At 37.3% G+C, this 19768-nt stretch overlaps 1 protein-coding gene across 6 annotated transcripts in view; it reads right to left on the reverse strand.

Moving 5' to 3' along the window:
• SHQ1 (SHQ1, H/ACA ribonucleoprotein assembly factor) overlaps positions 1-19768 on the reverse strand; it is a 221105-nt gene that overhangs the window by 112945 nt on the left and 88392 nt on the right. For 5 of the 6 annotated variants that reach the window (XM_033133193.1, XM_033133194.1, XM_033133196.1 and 2 more), the window contains exon 10: positions 14322-14442. In XM_033133193.1, the coding sequence (XP_032989084.1) occupies positions 14322-14442 (121 nt within the window). Of the gene's footprint in view, positions 1-7434; positions 7495-14321; positions 14443-19768 lie in introns of all 6 variants that reach the window. The other variant, XM_033133197.1, reaches the window with a different exon arrangement.

Consider the following 19768-nt stretch of genomic DNA (forward strand, 5'->3'; position numbering starts at 1 on the left):
GCCTAATACACTAGCTGGAATTAGCTCATTATACAAGATTACCTTTAAATGGGGGGCTTATAATTCCATGTATGAGCGCCTGTAATTCTCCCATCCTTCCAGTAAAGAAACCCAATGGAAAATGATGGAAATCTGCAAATGATGGAATATTATGAGCTATTCCTGTGTATATTTCCAGTATTTTTCAGTGATAGATTTATGTAGTGCCTTTTTCAGCATTCCTGTAAAAAAAAAAAAAAGGGGGGGAGACCCCAACCTCTTTGCCTTTCCACCTGGGAAGATCAGAGTTTACTTGGACAGTAATGCCCCAGGGGTATGCAGAGAGTCCCACCTATTTCTCTCAGATACTAAAAGCTGATTTAAATAATGTCAAATTTCCCAGAAATTCTACTCTAATCCAATATGCGGATGATTTACTCTTATGCTCTAGGCTGTATTAGATTCTAACTTACAACGTACCTATTACAATAGCTAGTCATAAAGGACATAGGGACAAAAAGGACAAGCTTTGATTCTGTTTACAGCAAGTACAATACCTTGGTTATCTAATATCTAAACATAGGCTACTAATGAACCCTGGCAAACTTGGAGGAATAATATCCCTTCCTCTTCAAAGAACAAAAACAGCTTAAAGGATTCCTGGGTCTGACTAAATGCTCTCTCAGATAGGTTCCAAATGTTTCATTAAGGCTCAGCCTCTATATAACTTATTAAAATCAGGTCAATCTGATCCAACCCAATGGAACCCTGAAGGAAACAAGCTGAAGAAGCTCTAGACAATTAAACTCAGAAGTTAAAGCGCTCTTTCCCTACAGGACAGCGTCTCTGCTAGTCATGTTATGCAAACAAACAGAAGAGATAGTTATAGGTACGCCTTTATCTATGTTACTCATTCTGTTAAATCCTTACTGAACTCAACACTTCTCTCAGCTGACTGGCTTCTTATAAAGTACTCTTGCTTTCTGCACCTACTACCACTTTAAGTCAGTGTAACAGTCTGACCCAGCAACTTTATTACCCTCTTTACAGGAAGAAGACATCCACAACTGTGTTTTCCTTACTGACCACCTTCTTGTTCCTAGGAATGATTTACAGGAAACCCTTATTGATTACGCTGACTCTTACCTGAAAGATAAACAGGGATATTACCAAGCTGGATATACAGTAACTTCCATGGTAAACATAAATTTAAGTTTCTTATTTACCTGAATAAGATCTGCCCAACAACCTAAATTAACTGACCTAACAGGAGTTTGTAAATGAGCCAAAGATCAAATAGCCAATATTTACACTGACAGTTGCTATACCTTTGGTGTAGTTTATAACTTTGGAATGTTGTGGAAGCAGCAAGGCTTAACTTCCTCAGGGCAGCCCATAAGAATGAAAAACAAGTTACAGAATTTAAATTAGTTATCACACAGCAATGAAACAGTTGATAATTATCAAAAATTCCAGAACATTCTAAGGCTGCCACCATGGAAACAAAAGAAAATAATTTAGCTGATACTGCAGCTAGACCAACAACAATATACAGCCAAATTATCCAGACTTGAGAATGTTTCTTCCTTATTAAATCAATAAAAGACTCTCTTTTACAGTTCCAATGGACAGCTGCAGAAGAAGAAGAAAAAAGAAAATATGACAACAAAAAGGGGAAAACTTTGACCCAAACAGATATAGCTTAGAATGTACACGAGCTAAAGCATTAGGGTCTTGGAAAGATGGTTTCATGGAGTAAAGAATATTATCGAAAACCTTCTATTGTAGCTCATAAAGTATATAACAGATGTTCTATCTGTCCAAAATGTAACCCTGGAAAATCACTCCATGGGTTCCAAGGACATTTCCCATTTTCTTTAGGTCCATTTGAGGTACGCTAATTGGATTTTATCCAAATGCCACCATCTCAAGAATACAAATATGCGTTAGTCATAATTTGTACGTTGTCTCACTGGGTTGAGACATTCCCTTTAAAGGAGAGCAACAGCCTTAATGGTAAGGAAGTTATTTATAATAACAATAATAATAATAATAATCCCCAACTGGAGAATTTCCTGTGAGTTACATAGTAACTAAGAGACCCATTTCACTGGGCCAATAACATAATCTATTTGTAATATTTGGCTTATTTTACAGTATTTTCATTGTGTTTATCACCCAATCCTCTGGATTGGTAGAATGTACAAATAGTAAATTAAAACTCAACTAGGTAAATTTTCAGAAGCTTTTAATCTCCCTTGGCCAAAAGCTCTCCTTATAATGCTTCTCAACCTGAGATATTCCTTTTGGTAAACACAAGTTTCCTCCTGATTAGCCATTTTTCACATTATGTGAAGGGACTTGTGAACCAACCTTACTACATTATTATGGAGGACTTATCCATTATCTTAAAGAAATTAACAAATTAGTAATTGAATCACTTCACTACGCTCCCGGGAGACGAAGACTGCAAAGACCACGACTCACAACCAGAAAATTTTGTCCACTGGACAAGACATCAATTAAAGAGACTCTCCAACATTGTTGGAAGGGATCTATCAGTGGATATCCAAGACTCCTCAAGGAAGAGAAGCTGCCGACATCAGGATTAGATAGCTACCCCAATACCTTAAGAAGGCCTGTATATCTACATAATTGATATTGAACTTAAAATAATCATTTGTTTGATTGTCTTTACCTGTCTCCTAATAATATTTTTAATGATGATAGTTGTACTTGTTAACTAGGCTTTTCTCAAAACTTGTACTTAGATAGCCCAACTGTTAATAATTGCTGAAGGGATATAACTTTTATATTATCAATAATATTATGTTTACGGTTTTGAAATTTAGAAGGAATGTTATTATACAAGAAAGAAAAGGTTGTTTATATTTTGAGAGAAGTTAAAAGGAAGTAGTTTGTTCTAGTAAGTTGATTATTTCTGAATGAGGAAAAGGAGACAAACTGAGAAGGACGAGTGAAGTTGTAGGTTAGTGGGAAAAAACACTGAGAAAAAAATTTTATACATATAAATATTAGAACCCCATTATGCTTACCCCGTAACTCAACATAAACTATTAATTATATTAATTCAGATAAAAGCTGAAGTGGATGTGTATATATTTTTTAAATGGCCCTCTATAGTGGCTGCTGACACACAGAAAATTTATTTATGAAACTCTTACTGTCCTCTTGGCCTCTAGAAATTTTTAGGTAGTAATTATAATTTACACCATTGTGTTCTTACAGCCCTGGCCCCTATTAAACCTTAAAGTTACAGTTCACAGTTATACAACTAACAGAAATCAGATTAATAAATGACATTTAATAGCTTCCAATGTAAAGTAGACAGGCCACATTAAATCAAAAAGGTAAATGGTTATGTCCCCAATCAAACTGGAATTCTGAATTTATCCAATCCTGGCATATCATATCCACCTCAACAAACAACAGTATATGGTAAATGGGAAAGGGATATTTTTGTTAGGAGGGTTAGAAAATTCTTCTGTTACGCTAACTGATTTCTATTATAATGACACCAGGTTTACAGTAAATGCTATGGGAATACAGTCTAATACAAATTAACTTTGCCTGAGGTTAATAAAACCCATAATATTGATACTGAAAATCCAATGTACTGGGAAATTGAACTTACTCCTCCCCATGAAGTCCTTTCTATGGAAACTAATTGGCCAAAAGAAAAATTAGAACTTCTAGATCATAAAATAATAGAGTCTTCATTCATCTGGCCAAACTTATCATAAGGTACAAATAGCAGTAGATGAGGGAGGAAAACATATTATTTGATTAATAAAAAATTATGATAATGCATATAAAGGGTTCTTTGGTTCACTAGGATGTTTGCTCCACTCAGACTCATACTTTAATATTGGACATTTTCTGCTCCTAAGTGGTTTAATACTATTGCTCTTGGTCCTAGTTTGTACATGTTATACTGGATACATAAAAGCAACATAAGACAGAGGAAAAAAACTCAGATCATGATAGCTCAAAGATAAAAAATGATCCAGAATATATTTAATGAAGACATACAGGATCTGACTGCCTCCCATTTGCTCACCTGTTCTTTTAAATAAATAAATAATTCAGCCTTGACTGCCGTCTAAGGTTATGGTCTTGCCCCACCCCCAACATTCAGCAGGACAAATGCTGAGCCTTCCTAGCACCATGGAACCACACTATCCAACCAAAAAGTTGGTCATCAATGCATACCTTGGATTGATTTATGACCAAAAGGGGGAAATGTGGACGGAAAAGGGACCACATATTAAACTTGACAAGTTCAGGAGACTGAAAATAACCACATAGGATTGTCTGAACATACAAATTCCTAACTAAAAGCGAGTCATGGTCTGTCAAGCTTCCTTGACAAAGGTCAGTCTTCACCTTAAGTGAGCCTGTCTGTCCTCTTTTTGCATCTAAGATAACATACCCTTGGAATGTCAAAGTAATCACTTTATCTAGATCCCCCAGGGGCACAACCCACCACACCAGAGGAGGAAACTACAAAATCCCTCATTGTTATCTATCTCCTTCCCCAAATACTATCTCTATGTGGTGTAAAATGCTATTAAAACTATCCTGTACCCACCAATGTAAAAGAAGTGTGTGTCTCTCCATTTCGCTTTTTATCCAATCCCAGAGATTTCCCCACTTTGCTTTCTCCCATCCTCTTAATCTACAACCAATGGATTTCAATGTAACCTTCCTCCTTTGATTCTAATGTATAAAATAAGTTGCAAAACAGCCATTTTCCAAAGCATTTTCTCAATCCTTTGAGATTTTACTTCCCAGCAACTGTCGTCAGTTTGGCTCAAATAAACTCATAAGTTTTCTCCTAGTCTGGATGTTTTTCGTCGACAGGACATTATGTACAAACTAGGAAAACTACATAAATTATGGACTTTCATTAATAATAGTGTATCAGTAATTGTTCGCTAACTGTAACAAATGTACCACACCAACGCAAGATGCTAGTGATCAGGGACGCTGAGTGTGGGCTGTCTGGGAGCTCTCTCTACCATCTTTACTCTTCTTTTTTTCTTTTTTTGTAAATTTAAAACTATTCTAAAATAAAATATTTACCTTAAGAAAAAAGTAGGATAGAAATTACAAATAAAATTTAAAAAAGCAAAAAGACCAACCAAAAAACTCCAGGAAACTTTTAACATTCAGATATATAATATCTTCTGCTAGTTTTCTCAACACTCATAGCTACAGGAAGCATTCATATTTTTACAAAGGGTTATTTTAGTCTGAAATCTGTAGGAACATTCATAATCCTATGATGTATCGGCATATGAGTTCTGACAGTTAAGTTCGCGAACTTGCCACCGTGCACTTACATTGGCAGCACTGTACAAACATTCAGTAAGTTTTCATAACCTTGGTCTATTAATGTCTCACAGCTGTGTTCGTGTCGACGTGTGGCGGTGTCTTGTTGAGTGGCATTCATTATCGTTGTTGAGTGTTTTCATGTGCCGTCACGAGAATGTCTGAGCTTGAATAAGAGCAATGAACAAACATTAAATTGCTTGTTAAACTTGGCAAGAGTGGAAGTGAAATCAGGGACGTTAGTCCAAGTTTATGGGGATAATGCCATGAAGAAAATGGCAGTGTACAAATGGATTAAACGTTCTCTGAGGGGAGAGCACATGTCACTGATGAAAAAAGGTGAGAGCAGCCAGTAACGAACAGAACTGATGAAAACATTGTAAAAATTCATCTAATTGTGCATCAAAATCATGGGCTGACTGTGGCTGTTTACTTCTCTATCAAAGTAAACGTTGATAGAGAAACTGGAAAATCTGAACTGAAAATCTTGGCACGAGAAAGGTGTGTGCAAAAATGGTCCCAAAGGAGCTCAGCAAAGAACAAAAGCAAAGGAGAGTTGAGGTTTGCCAAGACCTTTTGGAGAGGCAAGACGATGTTTTGGGCCATATTATCAGTGGTGATGAAACATGGGTGTACCAATACGACCCTGAAACAAAGTGTCAAAGTGCACAATGGAAGTCAGCCAATTCTCCATGACCAAAAAAGTTCCATCAGTCCAAATAGTCAACATGGTGTTGCTAACCATTTTTGATATCAGAGGGATTATTCATTATGAATTTGTGCCAAATGGACAGTTAACCAAGTTTACTATTTGGAAGAGCTGAAAAGGCTACGTGAAAAAGTTAGACGAAAACTACCTGAACTTTTTGCCAACAATTCATGGCTCTCACATCAGGACAATGAACCAGATCACAGGGCACTGCCTGTGAGGGAGGAGTTTTTAGCCAGTAAACAAATAACTGTATTGAAACACCCTTCTTACTCACCTGATCTGGTCCCCAGTGACTTCTTTCTTTACCCAAAGATAAAGAAATTATTGAAAGGAAGACATTTTGATGACATTCAGGACATCAAGAGTAATATGATGACAGCTCTGACGGCCATTTCAGAAAAAGAGTTCCAAAATTGCTTTAAGGGTAGACTAGGTGCTGGCGTTGGTGCATAGCTTCCCAAAGGGAGTAACTTCAAAGGTGATCATAGTGATATTTAGCAATGAGGTATGTAGCACTTTTCTAGGATGAGTTCGTGAACTTAATTGACCTAGTATTTCTTATGAGAGAAACCTAAGGAAGAGCAGCAGTCCCAGAGGGCACCTCTGTCCCCTGGTGATCAGGCGAAGAACCACTAAGTAAATCCTTTCTATATAAAATCACACAGTAGGGATACAAGGGAATGGATATGGGCATGTACTAATTGTCCTTACGGAGTTAAAACCATCCCCCTCCCATCCAGAATGAATTTGTGGATTTAAATGAATTGTGGATTAAATTAAAAATAAACAGTGAACTAAAGAGCAACTTGACATGCCAGATAAAGCACCTTACCACGAACGATTTCAATTCAAAAGAGATTTAACATACTTGAAATCATGCACAATTGTTTCTTGAAATTTGTATACGTTAATCATTAGCAGCCAATGAAATACAATGGCTTACCATTTGTCAGAGAAGTAACTTCCCATACAAAAGTAAAGCCACTTGGAGTGCCTGATTATCACTTGGTATGCCTGAATCTAGCAGACCCCTGAAATCACTTTCAGTGTTCGTTTTTATTATGAATACCAGTGAAACGGGCAATGGTAGGTGTCAGGGCTGTCCTTCAGCTATAGTTCAGAATGGTGTCATGGAATTACAGCAGTGTCCATTCAAGGTGTCTGCACGCCCCACATGTACCCTTCTCTGAGAAATGTCACTCACTAGTGACAAAGTGGGCCCTGGGACCATGTGTGTACCTCTTTGGGGGAATCCCCAACCCCAAGCCCACTGTGACCAAGGCAACTGGGCCAGGAAAATACAATTACCCATGCTGGGACAACCACCTTCTCCCTCCCTTGGAATTACAAACAAGAGAGTCCAGTCCATCTCTACTGAAATGAGGCACCTGTAAATTCAGGACTGTGGAGTAACCATTTTCCATGTGCATCACAAGTGTGGCAGTAACCTACAGAAAGAAGCAACACAAGAGACCAAATGTCAGCAGAGAGTAAGCCGATTGCCACACTTCATGACTTGAGCTTATGGGGCCCAGCTGTACTCACAGCACCTGGATTCAAGAAGATAACCTACAGCCTCCTCATAAAGTCCTCATTTTTACTATAAAAGTCTGAGCGTGTTTCTCTTATGTAGTCAACTGATTTCTAAGTCAAGAATACTGATAAAGTTCCCAGCACACAGAATGGAGAAAATAAGGATTTCATTCTGGCGCTGTTACTAAAATATCGTGACTCTCTTATTCAGTAATAAAAGGATACTACAAAGAGAGATAAAACTGTGATCCAAATGCAAAAAAGCCTCATATCCACTCTTATCGTTCCAATGCACCATAGTTACAACCAGGAAATCTGTTCACCACGTCGCTCACTTGTTTTACTTGTCTACTCCTCTGCATGATGTTACTTCCCCAGCCTGGAATGCATCCACTCCTGACTTATTATATTCAGATGTGAAACAGTACTATGCAACCAGATACCAGTTTTTATGTTTCGCTATTAATTCATATGCCTTCTTTGTCCAAATTTTTCTCCATGCATCTTTTCCAGCTGTGATCCAAGTGTTCCTATTTCTTTATAGATATTCCTTAGAGATCTCAAATCAACATTTCTAAAACTGAACTCATCTTCCCTCCCTATCACTTCTCTTCCAACGTATACCATCGCCAATATTATTTAATTTCAGCAAATGCACGTCCAAGAGCCCAGTTAACTGCCCAAGTTAAATTGTGGACCTCCCCTTTGACTCCTCCCTCTTGTCACTTTCCCCTGACATCCAGTCAATCTCAAATCTGACCCCCAGTCTCCTTCCCCGCTCACTACCCTTGCTCAGGCTACAACTGCCTTTTGCTGGGATCATCCTACCTCCTGACAAGCCTTTCAGTCTTGAGTCTGATCTCTGCTGCACTCCAATTCATTCCCCACAATGTGACCTGATGAATCATCCCAGAGTCTTGTTGTGTCATTCATACAGACACTCCATTGCTTCAACTCTTCAGTTGCTGCTCCACGCTCCCCCAGGATACAGTCCAAACATCATTTTATGTGGCTAAGGCTCTACAGGAAATCTCTGGTCTCCTTTCTTTCTATTCCTGTAGCACAGCTTCCATCCATACTCTTCCCCCCTGACTCCCCACCTGCGTCTGACTAAGCCTTACTGTTCCTTCAGCTCTCCCCTTTGGTTCTTCCTTGTTGAAGCTGTTTCCTCATCCAAGAGTAGGGCTGTGGCCTCCTAGATGCTCCCGAGCACCCACACTTACTTCTGTAGCTGCAATCAAGCTCCAACCTGATGCTCCCCTCACATCTATACTCCCCACTAAAAATCAGCTGTGAGATGGCGCTCGCTCGCCAGAGGGCCCCCATCTCCTGTCTCAGGACCTGGCATCTGGTAGGCCTCAATAATCAGTGGTTGAAAAACTAAATAGTCCCACTTCCACATTCAATGCTGATATTTCACCTCTGAATCGGAGTTACCCCCACTCCCATGGAACAAGAGTGAGCCCAAAGAAAGAGACCTATACTGTACTCAAGAGCATAGCCCTGTTCCCTACTGAAGCACATACACAGCGGAAGCAAATGAAGCAGTATGAAACAATGATAAGGTCCTACTTTTTCTAAAATGTTAAGATGTCAGTGCAGAAATGGCTTAGATTTACTCACAGTTGAGGATGCTGTGGTCCAGGATTTATCGAAAGAGATAAAACTCTTTAGGGATGGAGCTGTTTCCCTCTACAAACTTACCACATTAGTGTTCAGTCACAAAATAAGATTTCATTTAGTGGGGGGAGGCATGATAAAAAGCAGTGAAAAAAATAAATGCACCAAGAGTATTAATTAGAGTAAACTACTTATCAGTTCAATGTGAAAAGTCAGCATTTCAAAGATACATTTTTTTTTCTTTTTCCTCCGACAACTACCTACCTTAAAAAACTATACTAAAGAGAGAGAGAAAAAATGTGATTTAAAGCCTTCACAAATTCAGACTTGTACTGAAAACAGCTGTGATTTTTAGATTTTAATTTCATTAAAAAATTTTTTTCATGTAGTAAAAATAATATAATACCCTACTCAATCCCTTCTTATTTCAAAATACATAATGCATTAAAACCATACAGTAGCAAATTTTCTTAATTTGAGGAACAAATTAGTTATTTTTTAAAAATACTATGTGACAGATATTATGTTATAAAGGAAAATGATTTACAGGGAACTATTATAAGTATAAAACAAGTTATAAAATGATATGTATATTTTTTTATATTTAATATACATTTAATGAATTCTTTCCTGATAAAAATAATTGCACAAAAATTAAAATTTAAATTCAGCAACATACATATATGAATAAATATTTGAATAATACATTTTCTTGATTGTGAATTTGGGTTTTTTTTACATTTTAATGTTTTTGAAAACAGGATGTTTCACAACCAATGTATATATTTAATATTGTTTATATATATATATATATATATATATATATATATATAAACTTGTAGTTGACATTCACTATTGTTCAGCTTCAGGTGTACAGTGCAGTGATCAGGCATCTACATCATCCCTGAGGTGGTCTCCCTAATGAGACAAGTGTCCATTGGATACCCTACAAAATCTTTACAACATTATTGATTACATTCCCCAAATTAATTTTCAAAACCCCGTGGCCATCTTGTGGTTACTGACTGTTTTCTAATCCCCTCACCTTCCCCTTTATCCCCACCCCACCTCCCATCTAGCAACCCTCAGTTTTTCCTCTATGTCTCCAAAACTGTTTCTGATTAGTTCATTCACTTATTCTTTTCTTTAGATTCCACATATAAGTGAGATCATATGGTATTTGTCTTTCTCTGTCTGACTTATTTCACTTAACATAATGTTCTCTAGGTCCATCCATGTTGTTGCAAAAGGTTAAGATTTCTTTCTTCTTTATGGCTGTGTAATACTCCATTGCATAAATGTACCACAGTTTCTTAATCCAGTTGTCTACCGATGGGCATTTCAGATGTTTCCATGTCTTGGCTATTGTGTGATATGTATATTTTAAGCTAAGTATTTCTACTGGCTTAAAAATGTACTGCAAAATAACTAGAAGAAATATTAAATGCTAATACTGGCTGCATTAGACAAAGTGATGAAGTGACTTGCTAAGATCTTATGGCCAATGAGAGGCAGAGCTGGAACATATTTTTACGGTTCATGCTTTTCTATCCCAGCTCATATGAAAGGGTATAAACTGGTCAGCTTTCAGTGGGTCCGAACTATTCATGCACTGATCAGTGTAGACCACCAACAAAAAAAAAATCACAGGAAGGGCAAAATCTTATATTGAACGTAGCTGAAAATTTCAACAAAATAAGTTTTTAAACTGTTATAATTTTTCTTTTTAAACAATGAGAAATGCTCCCTCAATTGGCTCTAGTAGGCACCATTCAATTCAACTAAAGTTTTGCTGTGCTGACAAGGGACTGTGATGGGCCCACATAGAGGCTCGTTCACAGGGACTTTACAATTCTAGAGGGGGAGAGAGATGCAACACCTAAATGACTACACACAGGGCAGGCCCGAGATAGACCCAGATGGTCTCTAAAGCAAGGGCTGTGGGAACATCCCGGAGGAAGATAAATGAATCCTTAATTCTTCTTCGGATAGGAAATGCTCTCTAAAGTGAGGACTTTTTTCTTTCTTTTTTTCCCACCATATACCATGGGTAAAAACGACTGGTTGTCTAGATGGCATAGCTGGAAAAATATGAAATCCAGACTTAGAAGACCTGAGACAATCACAGACCTATCTCTTATAATCGACACGAACTATGGCAATTAAGTTCACAAACTTGTGGCAAAGATGTTGCTAACCTTCTTTGATATCAGAGGGATTATTCATTATGAATTTGTACCAACTGGACAAACAGTTAACCACGTTTACTATTTGGAAGTACAGAAAAGGCTGCGTGAAACAGTTAGATAACCTGAACTTTTCACCAACAATTCATGGCTCTTACATCACGACAATGAACCAGCTCACACGGCACTGTCTGTGAAGGAGATTTTAGCCAGTAAACAAATAACTGTATTGGAACACCTTCCCTACACACCTGATCTGGCCCCCAATGACTTCTTTCTTTACCCGAAGATAAAGGAAATATTGAAAGGAAGACATTTTGATGACATTCAGGAAATCAAGGGTAATATGATGACAGCTCTGATGGCCATTCCAGAAAAAGAGTTGCTTTGAAGGGTGGATTAGGCTCTGGCATCAAGCCCAAGGGGAGTACTTCGAAGGTGACCATAGTGATATTCAGCAATGAGGTGTGTAGCACTTTTTCTAAGATGAGTTCGCGAACTTAATTGTCAGACCTCCTGGAAGGACTTCAAGCTGCAGTGGCCACCACACTTAAAACTTTCAATGAAGTTTACAGTGAAGGATGGCAAGGAGTGTTCTTTTACAGAAAAATTATGTGCAAAGTCTGTAACTCAGAATAAGAATACAGGAACATCAGCTCTTAAGACCTGCAAATATACACTATACGACACAGATAACACAAGGAAAAATCACTAAGTGGTACTAAAGCAAAACTTATAACCTTTTCCCTTCATTAATTCAATATAAGAATGACTGCTACCCACATTCCAATAAATTTTTGCCAAAGTAAATGCCTGACTGCAAAAATGGAATGCTGTTCTTGTGCTAGTCGGAATTTAGCACTTGTCTGGTATTTCAAATAAAATTTTACATAGTCTTGTTACAATCAAAAACAAACAGAGACTAATGAAAATACAGAATTATTTTAAAACATAAAAATAAGGTGCTAGATTTCACTGATAAACTATATAGGGAAGAAATAAACCAGAAGGTGAATGGTGAGGAAGAAATTAGTTATGAAAATCGTGGACATTCACTGCAGCATAATTAATTCAGAGCCAAGAAAGTTTATAGTAAAGATGATACTGGAAAGCTCCATCATGTTGTGCTTGAAAAATTAAGTATGAGATTAAGAAATTTAATAAAAATTAGGTAAATGAACAAACGTCTCATTTCAAGGTGGAGAAAAAAATAGCTGGGCTAAACTAGAGTTAAGTTACTTAAAAACACGTAAAATAAAACTGATACAGCCTCTTTAAGGAAAGGAAAGTTATGTCCAAATTGGTAAAGTTGAAAAAATTTTACCAAAGTAACCTGAAGAGTTCCTGCTGAATTCTCTCTCCTATCTCACTTCCCAATATATTATCCCTTTTAAAAATTTACTATTATAACAATTATTAAATCCTAAGAATTTCATTATATTTCCTGCAACTTAAAACCAAGGTGAAATATTTTTAAGAGAAATAAAGTCTAATAATCCCCATATAAACTTGAGGGCCATATATGGTTCTACTTTCATGAAATACGATCTTTCTCTAGTTAATAAGGAATACCATGAATAGAGAAAGGAGGAACTCACAGAAATGGGATCCTAGCACAAACATCAATGTTCATTAATATTTATAAAATCCTCACCCTCAAAGAAAAAAAATCCCTAAACCCACACAAATAGACTATTTCAATTTAATTTTACGATGAAAACAATAGGAAATGGCAGCAGGGTATTTGATAGGCTCAATTAGCAGGAGTATCTAATGAAGTGATGACGTGCCATCATGACCTCAGGGGTTAAAGATGCAATTTTCCATCTGGTAAGATCTAGATTTCCAACACAAGTGCTGACACCTCCTGCTGTATGTTACTTGGCATTATCCTGAGAAGTACCCTAAGCATTTTCCTTACTAGAGGTATAACTTCAAGATTTTTTTCTTATTTCACTCTGCAATGTAATTGCTTCTCCATCAACAGAAATAAAAAATAAATTCTATATAATGGCTCACTTGAAATAAGCATTAAAGCCATACTAAAGCATTAATTTATCAATCACAGTAATAGTAAAAATATCAGGATCATTTTTCTTCTAAGTCACAATGATATCGTGCAATCACTGTCTACAGTACCTAAGAATCATTCAAATCAACAGCTCTCTTTGTATTCGTATGTTCTCAATTAACGATCTCTTGCTACTGAAATGGGTATTTTGGGCATGTCTGATAAGAATCAAGACTACAGAACCCCCTCACAAAATGAAAATTCACTGCATTTTTAAACTTAATACTGTTCCTTGAGTAAGGCAATGGTAAACTCTTTTTAAAATTTTACATATCAAGTGCAAGGAGCCCATTTGTGAGTGTTCAGACCCTTAGATACAAGTGTTACCAAGAATCATGTTATTAGGCTCTGAGGCTGTATTTTTTATACTCTGAAAAATGGATTCTGTAAACCAGTGATCAGCCAATGAACGCACAGTTCTGTAATTAGAATTGACTAGATTTGTGTCCTTGGATGTTTACACAGGCGCCACACACACCCACAGGCACAACCCGCACACACACGTACATACTCTTACTGCACTGTAAGCAAACTATAAACATAGGTTTGGGTACCCAGTCTTGATATTTCATATTGGACAATCAATAGAAAGCACTGAATCTTCACAACTGCCTTTTTAAACACCTATTTTCTAGACTGTACTATTTTTTTCTAGTAAAATTAACTTTTCACCATCTGCACTTCTTTCCTAAGCAAATTCAAGTACCTCATTTTGATCCAGTTACTTCTTAAAGTATTTTGTGGGTAAATGGGGCTTCTCTTTCATTAAGATTTATTTCCCAGGTTATTTCATTTTCTTCCTCCTAGGTAAGCAGGTATTCCAGAAATGGGAATACATATAATTCATAAGTAACTGAAAACTTACTTGGCTTTCTGAATCCACACACAGTAGTCTGAAATGTAGAGATCGTTTAGAATGTAAGCTGGATCGCTTTCCTGAAAAATTTTGTGAACATCCAGTAGACACTTTAAAACCGCACTTTTACCTGAAGGAAATTTTAAAAATTAAAATCATCCTTAAGAAAAAACATCTGATTTTTTTAAACTGAGAAATCCAGATACTGAGAGGTAGTATATTTATAGCAGTTCAGAGTTTTAATCATTTTTTAGAATATTTTTAATATTCCTTTATTGCATGAAATTATATCAGTTATATCAATTATATTAGGTTCAAAGCTTGTTCTTTCCTTAAGAATTATGAATAATCCTTATACTCTATTGTTACAACTAATTACTTGTGGTTACCACAAAAAACACTATGAAACACAACTAGGTACATTAAACAAAAGGAAGTAATCCTAATTAAATGAGTATTTACATGCATCATAACTTTAATTAGATAATGTTCTTTTTTTTCTTTTTTAACTACCTACTTTCCCACAAAATACTGATAATGTTCTTCTAATTCAAGCTTTCAAAACACCATGGGAAATTATATTTTTGTTTTCAAACTTCTTTATTTCTTAACATTTTTTTGTCAGCAATTGTCTAGTTCACTTAAAGAATTGAAGAGAACTCAGACTAAAAGCTAAAATATCATAGCACTACTTCAAAAATAAGTTGACAAAGTAAATCACTTGGAAAAAAGCCATCAAGTACTATAGTCTTGTTCAATCTAATTATTTCCTCCTGGTTATTAATGAACCTAATTTTAATCCCAACCAAAGCCTACAAAAGAAACCTTTCACAACTCAACAATTTCCTAGGTGTTGCAAACTTCATGACATTGCCTGAAATTTATTAACTATAAGGCAAATTACTAAATGTATAGTAGTACCACCTCTTTTGATCTGTAAGTACAGCATTTTCAGTTTAATTGTTTCATTCATTATAGTCCTAAAACATAAAAATACCGTATGTTGATTTCATGAAGACACTAGGCGTGCTTTCATCAACACTTCCCACTTGACTTTTAGATATGATAAAAAGAATCATGAGCTAGATAGATAATGACATCTCAAAATACCAAAATTGATGCACTAAATTTTTAACACAACAAACATTAGAAAGTAAGCTTCAAAAAAGCTGGGACTTCTGTTTTATTTAGTGGTTAATCCCCAACACCTAGAACAGAACCTTGTAGCAGCAGATTTTCAATTTCAATATTTTAAGAATGAATGAATGAATGACACAATAATTGCCCACTTAAACCCTTCCAATTCTTTCATCCCATAGCCTCACACACCAAGTCCTAATGATTTTTCCTTGGAAATGCCCCTAGTAGCTTCCCCTTCTCTACCACCCCCTGACCACCTAACCTCACTGGTACTCTGATCATCTCATGCCTAGATTATAAAATCTTCTTCCTCATCCCTCTTACTACAGACTTTCTTTCCCTTTTATTCCTCTGACATACTTTTTTTCATGCATTGCTTTCATCAAGTCCCCTCCCCGCACTTGCTTTCAAGGCTCTATGGACTTGTCCAGGGTCTTTTTCGCAACTGATCCCCTACACCTGGAATGCCTTTTCTTCTCCACTTGACATAATGGAATCCTCATCTGCCTTGAAGTCCTAGCTAAGGTCTTCATCCTTGAGGAAGCTTGCACTGACTTCCCTAGTCATCAGAGCTCCTCACTAACCCCTGCAAAGGAAAGCAGTGGAAAGGAAACTCAGTTGATCCTCCCCATGGCGTCACCTGCTCATTTCACAGAAGCAGAACCTGAGGTCAGGGACAGTAAGACACTCACCGTGCCACTGAATTGAAGGCTGAGGATCCAAATTCTGATCTTACTGGCTCCAGAGGCAATCCACTGTGCTATTCTACGCAGATGTTCTTGGCCCATTCAGTCTATATCACATTTTTATCATTGAAGAGTTAAGTAGGTAGTAAGATCAAAGCAGGAGCCATGACTTTCAAAAATCTTTAAACTATTTATGTGGCTTCCTCATGTGCAGCTGGGAAGAAAGCCAATAACAGCTTCATTGCTCAATTGGTTAAGAGAAATAGTCATGCATTCTGAGAAAGTCTGTAGTAAGAGGGATGAGGAAGAAGACTTTATAATCTAGGCATGAGATGATGAGAGTACCTCGGCTCTGTGGTACAGCCTCCTGCTCCTGGGCTACAGGCCTGTACAGCATGTTCCTGCACAAAACAACGAGATTAAATCAAGCACCAGAGAAAATGATGCAATCGAGAGATGTGGTAAGCACGAGACGCATGAGGCTGCTGCCGGCGTAACGCGGCCACTGTTTTAGAGCACACCTTTTCCCATGAGTAGAAAGAGTACCCTTTAAATTGACAATAAAAAGTACAGTAAACATATAAACCAGTAATGCAATCGTTTATTATCATTACCAAGTAGTCTGGACTGTACCTAATTGTATGTGCTGTACTTTTCTACGACGGGCAGCGCAGTAGGCTCGTTTACCCAGCATCACCACAGACACGTGAGGGATGGGTTGTGCTATGACATTACCATCTAGGAGATAGGAATTTTTCAGCTCCATTATAATCTTATGGGACCATCGTCTGTCCTTGAAATGCCATTACTGGGCGCATGACTGCATTTATAAAGCCTAAAACTACATTTGGTTAAGTCAAGGTCAGAGGTCTGACTTATCAAAGTGGCCTAGGTTAACTATAGTAAATGATTAGTGGGGGTCCCTCCCCCCACTGCAGGCCAATTTTAATTACAAAGTAGGTAATGTTGAAGGAAGAGTTTGATGACAGGAGGAGGATTACAGCAAGTCCTCGAATAACTTCATTTCGTTCAACTTTGTTTCATTAGATCATTGTAGGAACTTAACTCTTGTTCATATCAATTAGCCTATGGTAAAATTGGTTTTGTTATATGTCTTTCACTTAAAGTCACAGAACCTACTGATGATGTTAAGTGAGGATTTAACTGCACAATCAAAACTCATGGAAGTGATGAAACCAAATTAGCCACGTTATCCAAATAGAAAACTAAATCAAGGGAGAACTAACTGAGCTATAAGAATTTTTTTTAACAGTGTTAATTGCCACAGAAAAGAAAATACCAAAGCAAACATATGCCAATTTCTCTCTCTCTCTCTGTCTCTTTCTCTCTCTCTCTGTAGGTGGGGTATAGGGGGGAGTTTATTTTTAAGATAACTACCAACTTAAAGTTTTAAAAGGGTCTTTACAAAAACAAACAAACATTCACTTGAAACTTAACACCCTAGAATACTGCCTCTCAGGATCACATAACTTACTAATATTGGCAGGTTAATAGAAATACAGGATTTGGTGCTGGGTCTCACAGCAAGTAATTCAGTGAGTGAAGAAAAGGGGGTAGGTATGCCAGCCAGCTTGGACAACAGCATGAAAAGAAGTAGACGTGGGAGTTCAAATGGGGTGGATTCAGGGTATAATAGGAAAAAACTATTTGGCTGGAGCAGATGGTTCAAGTAGGGAAATAGGGGGAATGAGTTTCGTAGAACCAGACTGTGACAAGGGAGAGGAAACGAATACCATCCACAGGACTGAGATGACAAGGCCAAAACACAGGAATGGGCAGTTGTGACACAGGTTAGTTAGTAGACTACTAGGTAGACAGGGGGCCCCTGGTGGAATAAAGAAAAGACAGCCATATATTAAAACTTCAGGTTTTGAAATCACTCCTTCGCTCCAGGACAAAATGTAACAAGGCCTTGAGGTTAATCATAAAATTCATTTTGGCCTGACAAATGGAGCAGATCTGACAGATAAGAGTGGGTTACTTTGCTAATTCCTTTAGGATGGGCAAGCAGAACAAACCTGGCAGACGAATTACATTAGAAGGCGCCAGTTCCCTTCTTCAAACAGCTCCCCTTCCCCAAGCAGGTAAGGGAAGGTATAAAAGTAAGAGCTTTTGCCTCAGTCATGGGGCACCCCCATTTGGGACCCCATCCCGCTCGGAAGCTGCAACCTCTACTCCTGCCTCTAATAAACTATCCTCTTTTTAAAACTTTTTGCCTCTCCTGGTCCGTGTTTCCATTCCTCAGCTTCACGAGACACCATCCCAGCCCACACTCAGAAACTGCTAGCAGATCCAACATCACCTACATCAGTGGGGATAAATGACCCTACTCCAGAAACTTTTATGAAGAAAGATATGGAATTCAGGTCACTCAGATATTTAATGAGAATCCAAAGCAACCAATACCTCATGAAATTAGCAAACATGCCTAAAGTTGAGATTGTCCCCTAACTAAGACCCACAGGCAAATTCAGACCTCCATTTATCACAAAAGAATAATAAAAGTAATGTCAAAAGTAATAATTTTGTTTTAATTTATAGAGAAATTACATTGTATTTGCATGCTTTGGTCCATATTTTCTTAAAAAAAAACCATACACATGGAGAAAAACCATTAACATATATATAAATGATGTTAACAGTATTTGTCTCTACAGTCGTTGAACAAATATGTGAGCACCTGTGTGTGCCTGACATTGTTTTACATGTGGGATTACAGTTGTTTATTCGTCTTTGTACTTTCCATTATTTTCAAAATTCTCCACAATAAACATTTGTTTAACAAAAAGTGAGACATACTTGATTATACAGCCAGTCCTTGAAATACTGACAAAGAATGCTAAAACATTTAATTCATACTTAAATTTTCTTAAAATGTATTTTTGAACAACTAAGAAGCAATATTTAGGTCAGGTAGTTTTAGAAAATTACAAAATTACATGGAAGGCAGTTTAGAAATGGAAAGTTATGCACTCTTCAAAAGGTGTATTTTCATTGTAAGTCTTATTCAAACTATTTTCACAGTATGCTATGTGACAAATAATGTCAAAGGTAACTAGGCTACTGGCAGTTGACAATCTAGAACAAAAAGTACATTAAAACCATCCTCCCCCCAACAATGTGTATGTTACCCCAAGGTTGTATTTGATCTCTTTTGTTCCCACTAAATCACCATAGAGGATTACAGCATCACAGCCAAGAGACTCAGGAAGTATGCAGCTTTTTTTTTATAGTCTCTTTTGTACTGACTGCTCTTTCCCTCAGGTTGTCAACCACTTACCTAACAGCTATCAGCAACGGAAAAACTGGCCCTCTCCAGGCTATCATTTGGTCAGTGGCCAGAAGCCTTTAGGGACTCAAAGTACATGGCTCCTGTGGGGCTATATCCAGTCGTGGGCTTCTCACATATCATATTGTCATTAATAAACTGCTCAGGCCTAAATCCAACGGAATTATATCTGCTCAAAGACACTGCAGGAAAATAACCATTTTCAGCCAGTTCACTGCCTGGTCCAAAGCAGGAAAAAGAAGGCACCTTGCACAGTAACCACGGTAACTATTTTTACTGCAGCAATGAAGAGAGCTGGAATGCTCAATCTCCAAAGAGTC

Source organism: Rhinolophus ferrumequinum, chromosome 17, assembly GCF_004115265.2.
Source record: "Rhinolophus ferrumequinum isolate MPI-CBG mRhiFer1 chromosome 17, mRhiFer1_v1.p, whole genome shotgun sequence".
Taxonomy (NCBI): domain Eukaryota; kingdom Metazoa; phylum Chordata; class Mammalia; order Chiroptera; family Rhinolophidae; genus Rhinolophus; species Rhinolophus ferrumequinum.